The sequence below is a fragment of the Pagrus pagrus genome (genome assembly GCF_965226575.1).
Source record: "Pagrus pagrus genome assembly, chromosome: 21".
Classification (NCBI taxonomy): domain Eukaryota; kingdom Metazoa; phylum Chordata; class Actinopteri; order Spariformes; family Sparidae; genus Pagrus; species Pagrus pagrus.
The window spans coordinates 24,004,848-24,016,607 of record NC_140208.1 but is presented as its reverse complement, the minus strand read 5'-3'; the positions used below and the strand labels follow the sequence as shown (position 1 = coordinate 24,016,607).

The 11,760-nt window shown below is 40.3% G+C and overlaps 1 protein-coding gene and 1 long non-coding RNA gene across 2 annotated transcripts in view; one reads left to right on the top strand and one right to left on the bottom strand.

Moving 5' to 3' along the window:
• Positions 1 to 226: 226 nt before the first annotated feature.
• LOC311250447 (uncharacterized protein) lies at positions 227 to 6,611 on the top strand. The gene is made up of 7 exons (XM_084342142.1): positions 227 to 412; positions 1,619 to 1,821; positions 3,066 to 3,167; positions 3,295 to 3,390; positions 3,561 to 3,671; positions 3,870 to 3,993; positions 4,204 to 6,611. Exons 1-7 carry the CDS (start codon positions 382 to 384, stop codon positions 6,264 to 6,266), a joined length of 2,730 nt encoding a protein of 909 aa, XP_084198268.1. The 5' UTR covers positions 227 to 381; the 3' UTR covers positions 6,267 to 6,611.
• A 4,356-nt stretch (positions 6,612 to 10,967) lies between these two features.
• LOC311251054 overlaps positions 10,968 to 11,760 on the bottom strand; it is a 6,629-nt gene continuing 5,836 nt past the window's right edge. Inside the window, exons 4-5 of the long non-coding RNA XR_014621348.1 lie at positions 11,690 to 11,744; positions 10,968 to 11,590 (exon numbers count right to left, since the gene is read on the bottom strand). This is a non-coding gene — a long non-coding RNA (uncharacterized lncRNA). The remainder of the gene's footprint in view (positions 11,591 to 11,689; positions 11,745 to 11,760) is intronic.

Below are 11,760 nucleotides of genomic sequence, written 5' to 3'. Positions count from 1 at the left end.
TTCTTGGTTATAGATACACAAAGGGTGTTGGATAATTCTAAAAATAAAATAAATAAACCCAACACATGCCAAATTAAAATATGGAGATATTTATCAAAATTAATAAAAGTTATTACATTTATATATAGAAGATATGCAATATATGACAGGTAGAGAGGTAAAGAGGAACTAAAGAACGACGAAGCGGAAGTTCTGAAAGACTGTTGTTTCCCATCGGATTGTTATTCCGGGCGGAACGTAAAGCAACCGTTGACGCACAAAAAAGATACCCTCAGTGACTTAGGTCTCTGTGACTCAACAAGCGTAGCAAATATTCAGTTTGACTTCGGTCGAGCGACGGACATATTTCCCCTATCTGTAATGTAACTGGAGTGAGTACACATGATGGACGGAGGAGTTTCCAAAGTACCCGGTGAGTTGAGACGGTAACAGACAACTGTTTGGCTAGGCCGCTACGCAGCCCGCGCGCGGGAATGCCACTGCTAACTTTGTCAGGAACGAGCTGTTTCCATAGATAATTTTCTACGTGACGTGTTGAAATTAATTTTTAGATTTTCGCTGATTTCCTATTTTTCAGCATACAATTGAAAACGTTAGCTAGGTTAATGACATGACATACATGAAGTGGCAGATTTCGGATACATGCTAATGCTAGCATAAGCGTTATGCTATCTCAAGTTGGTTTACGCTAGCTAAACAGGCTGCAGTAATAAACTCAAAATGATTAGCTAGATAAGTGTCTCTGTTGATTACAAATGAACGCTCACAGCCCTTAGATAGTTGGCCAAACAAATATATTTGCGTGTTGGGTGTTCGTAGATATATTGACAACGTTTATGTCCCTTCAGTTATTTTTCTGTCAGTTCGGTCTTGTATCACGGAAATGAATCCGACATCCGCCTGAGCCAGAGCTTGGCATTTAGGTGTTTCTGCTAAGTTCACAAAGAATTAGAAAGCCTGACTTACCACAGATTTGTCATCAGTTTATTAATTTATGGTTGGACAAGGACAGGTTGGCAAGATCAAGGATTAAATATAAATCTTGTTTTGCCCCATTACTCTGCCAAGATCTAAGACCCTAGCTTTACACAGACGTGTGATGATCGAACTATTGCAAATGCATTTATGGTTTGAACTGTGGGTTTGGATTTGTTTAATGAGTCACCTGCTTATACGTCTGTTGTTACTGCATCCGAGCCACAGGGGCTTACATTTACCATCAGGTTAAGGAGAGAGAAATCCCTGGAAATTTGGGAAAAACCCAGAAGACTAATACCTTTTGTGTGTTTAAACTAACTAATGAAAAATGACTCATTTGACTTGGTGTTTTTTCATGTTACAGTTCTTTGTTTTTATTTTCCTATTTGCTTTGAGATCGATTTCGTTAGCCCATGACAACGTAGTTAAAGGGAATTCTATTTCTGGTGCTTGCAGTAAAGAAATGCCTTTGAATAAATAAGCGGCAACATATCTTACCAGAAATGGCACGGGGAACCCATTTATTCTTGGCTTAATTACTATATATGCAATTTTCTAAACATTTTCAGCCTTGCTGTAGTTTAAAAGTATTACTGTCATCCATTCAAACATTTTAAAAATTGTATTTCCTTGTTTGCAGGTCCGTCTCTCCCTCTCTCTGCCCTGCGGCTCCTGGTCCCACCCATTCGGCTGGTCTCTGCAGCCATCTGGCAGACGGTGGAGCAGAAAATTGTGTCAGATTATGGGCTGCTCGAGGAGTTTGTATTTATGGTTACAGAAATTGTACCTCAGCTTCTCTCCATGAGGCAGCGGGCTGAGCTCATTTTGGGTCTCAGAGCAAGGGTGAGGAAGAATTTAAAGCTTGTGTTTTTCAAAACATTGATAAATAAGATGATAAGTAGATTTTATGGAGATAAAATGCCATGGCTGTAGCAATTGGCAGAGAGTGGCGTATGTAACCATCACAGAACCAACAGAACAGCTCTTACATCTATTGGTCTCCATCACAATAACATAACATCTTATTTTAAATAGCTACGATGTGAAAATGCACTGTACTCATATTTAAACACAATTGTATGTTAGACATTGAGAATTTTCATTATACCAGGTAATCAGCTGCTGCTCCTCACCAGCATTCATCTAAATGATGCAGCAATTTTGCATCGCTGATTGTCTCAAATTGATTCTGTGAAGTCTGATTGAGACCTAAATCTGTTGGACCCATTTTGCACTGTGTAACTTGATATAAACTTTCACAGCTTTTGTAGTCACACAGTGTAAAGGTGCCTTAGGGCTGATAGTCTAGAACATCATGAAATAAAATTGTTGAATTCCAACAGGAAATGGTGGATTTGGGACCAAAACAAGCCATCATTCTCACTGAACATCACTGGGCTTTATTCCATGTAGTGTGTGCAAGTCTTCAGACAGAACATTTGTAGTTTTCTGTACATGTCATACTGTTGCCGAATATTGCTATTGCAATAGGATGGATTACTTTTAAACACGATGGATGGTTTTAAATCAGACCGTATTTTGGAAGATTGTTAAACTGGCCTGCACATATTGTTCCTGTCACCCACACTCTTTATCTGTTGCCTTAGTTTTTCCTATTTATTTTTATATATTTTTTTATTTTTCCTGTTAAAATGGTGCAACGGCCCTTTCTAAATAATCTTTCACCTCTAATATTAGTCGTTTTTCAGCTCATGTTGTGTTTGTTTTGCATTTTCCCTGTTGGGACTGTATCAAGTTTTACAATGACTAGCAGCCTTCTCCTGCTTGTGTGACACTGTAATTCTGAAACGAGTATACGTACCTGTGTCTTTACAAGATGTCAATCGGGAGGTTGTCACAGACCCACTGTTTGAGGAAAAACAAGGCACTGGGGTGGTATATACCTAAAGCATTTAGATGTTAGGAACATCAAAATGTTTCATTTGTCAGAGGAATGTCCCTGACCTTTTAGACTTTGTGGGAGGTTATTTAGACCCAGTGTGAATGGAAACAGAATAGCTCAGGGCTGCATTGTGTCCTCAGAATTACAGTACTTGTTTATCATTGCTGCTGTCCTCTGATTGTAGCTTATCCTGGAGTTGTGTCGCTCTGAGGAGACGGCTGACCTCCAGATTATTCAGCCACATCTTGACCGAATGCAGAACCTCAGATCTCTGTGGAACGTGGAGGTGAGTGTAAAACTGCAGTCAACATGAAACATACTGAGTAGGGTTTTTACATTTGTTTACGTCTCTGTTTGGGCAGCACTGATCTGAGCATTTGCTTTTTGTGTGTGTGTTCCATCTTGTATTGCAGACTGATAATGCAGAACAAGGGGAATCTGACTCACATTTCATGGGCCTTGTCCAAAATCTGCTGAGAGATCCTGAAGAGAGAACAAACTTTTTCCAGGTACGTTTTGGTTGTATGCTTACGTTGACACAGCAAAGGTGAATGCTGAAGTTTATGTTACCGTGAATGCTTTGTTTTATGATGCACTCCTGTTTGTCCTATAATTTAGAACTCATGGTTTATTTAGACAGCTCAGATATTTGACATTTATGAATTTATTTGTGTTCCAGGATGTTTTTCCAGGAGATTTTGGGCCCACATATGACAAAGCAATCCAGACACTGATGTGGCTGTTTCTGTCCAGACTTGAGAAGCTTCTTCCCTCCCAAACTCTCCAACAGGTAGAATTTCAGTTTGTTTAATAAGGTTTGGTGCTTTTGCATTTGATTGTCACAAGCACTGGCTGTTATAGTCTGTCTCCTTTTTTAAAAACATTTTTTAAATACATTGTCGTTGTAGTGTTGTAAAACTCTAAAATATTCCTAAAACATTAGGAAGATTCACTGCTGTTGCCTCACATTTTAATTTGTCTTTGTCAGATTGCATCTCTGCTCAGTGATGCCTCGTCCGTTCTGAATGAATGCATGGAGACATTTGCTCAACCTCAGGATCTCAAAGCCTTGCTGGGCACTCAGAAAGACCTTAACCAGTTAGAAGACATAGGTGAGCTTCTTCGAATTTCTTTGACATATTGAAATAATCTAACAGATATTCAGAGCTTTATTTGGTATAGAAACAAAACATTGCACAGAACATAAGTGTTAGCAGTTCTTTTTCATTCAACAGAAGTGGTCATATAGATTCAGAACATGGTACACGGTGCTTTTTAATCTGTTCTGTCAATTAAAAAGTTCTTGTGATCTCTCTTTTCAGAATCTTTCGTTGTTGACAGTGGCATCCTGTCAGCTCTCTGTCTCCCTCCTGTGGAAAGAGTTGTGATTGTCAATGAACAAACAGAGACGGATGCAGAAAGCGGACTTGTGTATACAGTCTGCACAGAGATGGAGGTGGAATCTGAGAACAAAGAGGTGTACATGGAGGGAACTGGGAACTCTGAAGAGTGCGTTCAGACCCAGTGGTTTGGTCTTGGCAGCGAGGTGAAAGCAGAAATGGACACTGTGGTGGTTACAGATCCCATCGAAGGGGCCGAGGCCAGTGAGGGTGAAATGGCAGACGACAACCATGATGAACAATCTGGAACGCTGATCATCGGGGAGGACGGCCAGGTGACGGTACTTGATGGTGTGGAGAAGAAGCCAAATAGACGTGGAAGGAAAAAGAAACGTCCTGAAGATGAAGACTTTGAATTGCCGAGCAGAGCAAGGGGCAAACAAGAAGATCCAGAATTTGATGTGTTGGGTGAGCGACCAGTACGAAAGAACAGGGGACTCAAGATGAAACGGTACCTGTCGCAGTGGAGGAAAACTGGAAAGACACAGGGCAGTAATACTGCTACCAGTGGTCCTAAAAAGTTTGCCAGTTCAACCAAAAGCAGTGAATTGGACAAGAGAACATGCAAAGTGTGCGGCAAAGTGGTGAGTCATGCAAAGTTCTTGGAGCGTCACATGAACCGACACTCAGAGGAGCTGCCCTTTTCTTGTCCTAACTGTAAAAGGTTTTATAAGAGCTTGCGGTACTTGCAGCAACACAGATGTCCAAGTGCGACAAAAGCAAAGCCTGGTAGGAAAGCAAAGGACCAAGAGACAGCAGGAGAAGATGGTGAACAATCTTCTAGTGGGGTTCTTTGTGAGGCAACCAATGAAGATCAGCCGTCAGACAACACAGGCCAGGATCCTGATTACTCACCCTCTGGTGAGAGGAGGCCTTCAAGAGAATCAGACCAGAGAAGTCCAGATGGAAACAAAAGTGTGTTAGAAGGTCCGTTCTACTGTCCTCACTGCAGCGTCGAGTTTAAGTGCAAACAAACGTTTAGGTTCCATTTAAGAAACATTTGCTACAATGAGCAGCAGGTGGATCCTGAGAAACCTGAGGATGTAAAGCATTGTTTCAGGTGTGATGAGTGTGACAAGGCGTTCAAGTACAAATCAACATTGGATTCCCACAAACAAACTCACAACCCGCTGTACTGCGAGGTGTGCATGAAACTAGTGCGAGACTCTGAGGCATTGGCAATGCACAAAGAATCCCACACCCCTTTCCAGTGCAACCAGTGTGAGGAAAACTTTCCTGTATTCAAGGCACTTCATAAGCACTACATCGACGTCCATAACCCTACTGAGCCTTTCACCTGCACCCACTGCCAGACCACTTTTGCCAGTTTGAAGCGTTTCATCAGACATGAGTGGAAGCACACTGGTTACCAACCGTTTCAGTGCACTCATTGCAGTAAAAGATTCAGATCATACTCTGACCTTGTAGAGCACCAGAAAAAACACACAAAAGCGTATCCATTCCTCTGCTGGGAGTGTGGCAAGAAATTCCGACACGGCGTTACCTTGACGAGGCACGTGGAGCGCGTGCATCATTCTGGTGAACCTGTAACAGAGAAACCCATGCCAATCTTCACCTGCGCTCAATGTGGGAAGACCTTCACTTCAAGAAGATGCCTTCTGAAACACGACAATTTCCATCACAAAGGGCTGCGTTTCCCCTGCGAGCACTGTGGAAAAGGATTCTTTGGCAAAGATGCTTTGGTGAGGCATACTTTGATTCACACAGGCGAAAGGCCTTTCAAGTGTGACGACTGCGATAAGTCTTTCAGATCTGCCGCAGAATTAAAGATACACAGGAGATACCATACTGGGGAAAGACCATTTAAGTGCAGCATCTGTCAAAAAGGTTTTGTCCAGTCCTGCTTTCTCACCTTACACATGCGAACCCATACAGGAGAGAGACCATATGTTTGTACAGTATGTAGCAAGGGCTTTTCCAGCTTGCATGGCCTAAAAAGACACAGGAGACTTGTTCATGCATAGTAAATGTTAACAACATGCTAATTCCAATGGGGATGTTCTGTTCCCCTCAGTGAAGGAGCTGAAAACCTGAACTTGAGGAATTTGATTTGACCTTGCTCAAGGACACTTCAGCAGTTCGGATGTTGAAGGACATTTTCTTTAAAATGCCAGCCACGTTGCTCTTTCTGTGGCTTTTACAGCTTAAATTGTTGGGAACTGTGTAATTGTATAGTGCATTACAAAAATGTAACTATTTTTTACAGAAATGTTTGCTGTAGTTCTACATAAAGTTTGTATGTATAAAGGATATAAACCTTTGTTCCTTGGGGAATTTATTTCATTTTCTTGAATAAATTAAACATTTGATTCCAAGTGTCATTGGATTTACTCAAGAACGAAGTCATGCGTATGTTCAGTTTGTATTGTTTCTTATTGAAGAATTTCGGGCTGGATTTCATTCAGGGAGGGAGTGAAGGTGTAACCACTAAAAAGATCCTGTTTTGTAAGATCTGTGTGTATAAGATTCAAGATGTTTGTCACTCAGGTTGGACAAGTACACTCTTCTTCTCTAAATGAATTCATTGTATATACGGAAAATGAATAATAAATACAGCCACATCTGGGTACAAGCTTTTTTGGCTCAAGACGCTCAATTGGCTGAAACTAAAGCTGCAAGCAGTAATGAGTGGGTTTTGACAATTTCGTCCACCTGGTTTTGAGGTATAAATATTTGGTATATGTGGCACCCCTATGGTCTGGCTGAAAATGTTTTGGTAGACCTATTCCCAACCTTGGCCTGACGATATCTACTGGGCTTTATGATTAATGGACCAATGGTCATTGAAATATGGCCAATTCATCGTAAGCCCCACCCTTTGCAAGGATATTTTGACTGATAGCCATGTTTTTCAGCTGATCTTGCTGATTTGTAATAGAAATGTTTATCTCTCCTACAATGCTGTATATTCTATTTGGTGTTGATTGAATCACATTTGATTGGACTTGGTGTCCAATTTTAAGTCAATCCACTGTGCCACATCTGGTAAATGGGAGATGCCTTAACAACAAACTAAAATGTATCTATACATCTTTAAAGAGCTCCAGTCTCCCCCTCACTTTCTCAGTACTTATTCTCTATACCCCAGTATCTTTAATAACAGCAGCCATTCGATCACGGGTTACACTTTTATAAATCCCAATCCAAACATACAAATCATTCTCTGTCTTCCCATTGATTCGTGAAAACAAGCTTTTAATGAATAGCATGACCTCGAACCAAACGTTTGTTTTGAAGAACACAACTCTGAACTTTAAGTGGATTTCTTGTTTGTTGCTCGATAAACAAAACTGAAAATTTAAGAATAACTTCTAGATAGTTTATAATGGTGGGAAAGCTGTTAAGGGACCAGACTGTTTTGGTCAGATATGGCTGAAAGTCATTAACCCAACATTAACCCAGAAAGTTGACAGTTGTTATCAGAGAATGGTCCACTTTTGTCATGCTTTTTCCATGGGCATGGGAGATGTATCAATAGTTGTGTGATGCGAATATAAGTATACTGGTCTTTCAGAAATCCTCCTGAACCCTAAAGTAATGTGTGTGTGCATATACATACAGTTGAAACCAGAAGTTTACATACTCTGTATAAAAAGACACATAACCTTTTTTTTCTCACTGTCTGACATTAAATCAGACTAAAAATTTCCCGTTTTAGGTCAGTTAGGATTACCAAAATTATTATATTTGCTAAATGCCAGAATAATGAGAGATTTTTTTAAGACAATTTTTCATTACTTTCTTCAAAGTCAAAAGTTTACATACATTTCATTAGTATTTAGTAGCATTGCCTTTAAACTGCATGACTTGGGTCAAACATTGTGGGTATCCTTCCACAAGCTTCTCACAATAGTTTGCTGGAATTTTGGCCCATTCCTTGTGACAGAACTGGTGTAACTGAGTCAGGTTTGTAGGCCGCTTTGCTCGCACTCGCCTTTTCAGCTCTGCCCACAAATTTTCCATAGGATTGAGATCAGGGCTTTGTGATGGCCACTCCAAAACATTGACTTTGTTGTCCTTAAGCCACTTTCTAACCAATTTGGCGGTATGCTAAGGGTCATTGTCCATTTGGAAGACCCATTTGTACCTAAGCTTTGACTTCCTGGCTGATGTCTTGAGATGTTGCTTCAATATTTCTACATAATGTTCTTTCCTTGTGATGCCATCTATTTTGTGAAGTGCACCAGTCCCTCTTGCAGCAAAACACCCCCACAACATGATGCTGCCACCCCTGTACTTCACAGTTGTGATGGTATTCTCAGGCTTGCAAGCTTCCCTCTTTTTCCTCCAAATGTAGCGATGGTCATTATGACCAAACAGTTCAATTTCAGTTTCATCAGACCACAGGACATGTCTCCAAAACTTAAGGTCTTTGTCCCTGTGTGCATTTACAAACTGTAATCTGGCTTTTTTATGTTGCTTTCGAAGTAATGGCTTCTTCCTCGCTGAGTGGCCTTTCGGCCCATGTCGGTACAGGACTCGTTTCACTGTGGATAATGACTCTCTTACCAGCTTCAGCCAGCATCTTCACAAGGTCCTTTGCTTTTGTTCTGGGGTTGATACACACATTTTACACCAAAGCACGTTCATCTCTGGGACACAGAACCTGTCTCCTTCCTGAGCGACATGATGGCTGGACATTCACATGGTATTTATACTTGCATATAATTGTTTGAACAGATGAACGTGGCACCTTCAGGCATCTGGAAATTGTACTCAAGGATGAACCAGACTTGTGGAAGTCTACAATTCTCTTCCTGATATCTTGGCTGATTTCTTTTGATTTTCCCATGATGTCATACAAGGAAGCGATGTGTTTGAGGTGTGCCTTAAAATACATCCACAGGTGTGCCTGTATTAACTCAAATGTTGTCAGTTAACCTATCAGGAGCTTCCAAAGCCATGACATCATCATCTGGGCTTTCCCAAATTGTTTAAAGGCATAGTAATCTTGGTGTATGTAAACTTCTGACTTTGAAGAAAGTAATGAAAAATTGTCTTAAAAATTCTCTCTCTCATTATTCTGGAATTTAGCAAATATAAATAATTTTGGTACTAAAATGTTAGTCTGATTTAATGTCAGACAGTGAGAAAAAAAGGTTATGTGTCTTTTTATACAGAGTATGTAAACTTCTGGTTTCAACTGTATGTATATACACACATACAAATACATATATGTGTATATATATATATATACATATGTGTGTGTGTGTGTGTATATGTATATATATATATACATATATATATATGTGTGTGTGTGTGTGTGTGTGTGTGTGTGTGTGTGTGTATACATGAACTGTGTTTTTAGCAGATACCGTGTTTCACAAAAGGGTGAACCTTGCTTGTGGTAGACTGAGCTGATGCTCCTTTCATACCCAGTCATCATAATATCACCTGTTCCCAATGAAGCTGTTCACCTGTGGAATGTTCCAAACCGGTGTTTTTGGACCATTCCACAACTTTTACAGTCTTTTGTTGTTGACTTGTAAACACTGCAAGATGAGTTATAGAACTATCCTCAATTCAGTATTGTTTTAATGCTACAGTGGAGAAATTCATTTGCTAATTCAAGTATAGCTGTCTACAGGGCAATTCCAAATTGAGGAAGCAGATCACAGATCGTGGATTGTGATTGCAGTTAAGTGGACTGAGATTTTATTTTTTCGCCAGATTGCCCACACCTATTACATACACATACAATTACACAATTTAATGAACAGATTTGTATAAATTTGAACTTTATTTATTTTTGACTGTTCCCATAAAGGCAACTGGGCAGATCTGCACACATCTCTGGAAAAAGGCAACTTTACTCACAACTCTTATCATACAGTATACCTGAAGCAAGTTAGAGAGTCACACAAGCCATTGCTCCCTCAGATCCCTCTCAAGCCATTCATAGTTAAAGTGGCTATTTTACTTCAGCTCTTAAATATACCCATCATCCACTGAAACACAGTAATGCACACCATGAATTTTATTTCTCTGCTCACGCTTTAATAATTGATATTCCATTATTTTAGCGATTTGCAAATGTGAGGAAGACAGCAGTGTCTGTGGGAAATGTAGAGCTGTTCAGCAGCTGATAAACTATTCCTTCCACCTGCTTCAAACTGCATGCCGAGTTCCCCCTCCTCTTTGAGTATGTAAGGGTAGGTTATGTGTATGTCCATGAATAATTTAAGGCATTTTCTGTCATTATGTGGGGAGCTTCCTTTTTTTTAAATTCTCCTTTTCCTGAGCTGTTAGACCCATGCAGTGATGTGATTGAAGGATTGGTAGTATGAGAGAGAGAGATAGGGAGGTGGCACAGAGAAGTAACTTACGGTGGCAAAATAATGACAGAAAGACAAGGACTTAAAGATATAATATGTATTGATTTGGCATCAAAATGTCAAAAAATGACTAGATATTTTGATGAGTTGTGTACTTACATTATCCCAAATGTTTTCAACAATGTTTAAACCCAGAGAAATCCACAAGTTTACTCAAGGTAACGGTGTGTTTCTTTAGGTTGCCACCGCTACTTCTGAGACAGGGAAGTCGGCAAATGAAACTACATTTAAGGGGACTAAAACTTTGTGCCTGAGTCACGGCAGTAAAATTAAAAATAGTAGGCTTACAAAGCTTGATTAATTTGTACATATGTAGCTTTAATTGTGTTTCAGAAGTTTATCATCTGCTAAGTTCTGACAGTGAAAACTGGTGTGCATCATTAGATCTTCTAAGCAGTGAGTGACAGTAGTGACAAGTTGAGGAGGGAAGTGTAAAACTGCTCAGCAGTAAATGACTACCTGCTGGAGCTGAGAACTGTACAGTGATGTCAGTTCAACATACTCAAGAAATGTTTCCGTTATCTGACTTCACTAACAATGGTCAAATGGTCAGAAGGCTGTTTTTGTATGTGTTGATCTTATATCTCGAACATAACCTGCTCCTTAGTACAGACCTACATAGTACATGAAACTAATGAACCAATGTATATTGTTGTAATCAAGTCAAGTTTGTTTAGAGAGTCACAACAGAAGTAAAACCATATAGACCTTATTCTCCCCATTTGTCTGACGACGGACCCTTCTCGTGGACATCTAAACTTGACCGGCTGCCTTGGTGCTGCTTCCTGTGCGTCAGGTCTTTATCCCCATCACCTTCTACTGTTGTTTCTGTCAAAGTTGACAGACGGATTTGCCAGTTGACTCTTTGACAATATTGTCATTGTAGGTGAGCCAACGATCCGTCATGTCCCCTGTGTCCTGCTGTCGGTATGCAGCGTCACATTTGTACTGGCCTGAGAGGATGGGATATTATTTGTTAGTGGTACGTCTGAAGAAGCAGATGATTTGTTGACCTCGAGTCGTGTGACTGCCAAACCCAACTGCACACTTACCAGGACCAGCTGAGGAGCCCAAATGGCTGATGATGCTGACGAGAGAGTAGCCAGTCTGGAAAAAACAACCA

Bases quoted from the DNA above. Each gene is read 5' to 3' on its own strand.
- LOC311250447 (XM_084342142.1), top strand. From the start codon at position 382: ATGATGGACGGAGGAGTTTCCAAAGTACCCG. The intron at 3,168-3,294 runs GTGAGTGTAAAA...CTTGTATTGCAG, and splicing joins GATCTCTGTGGAACGTGGAG to ACTGATAATGCAGAACAAGG. The intron at 3,994-4,203 runs GTGAGCTTCTTC...CTCTCTTTTCAG, and splicing joins TAACCAGTTAGAAGACATAG to AATCTTTCGTTGTTGACAGT.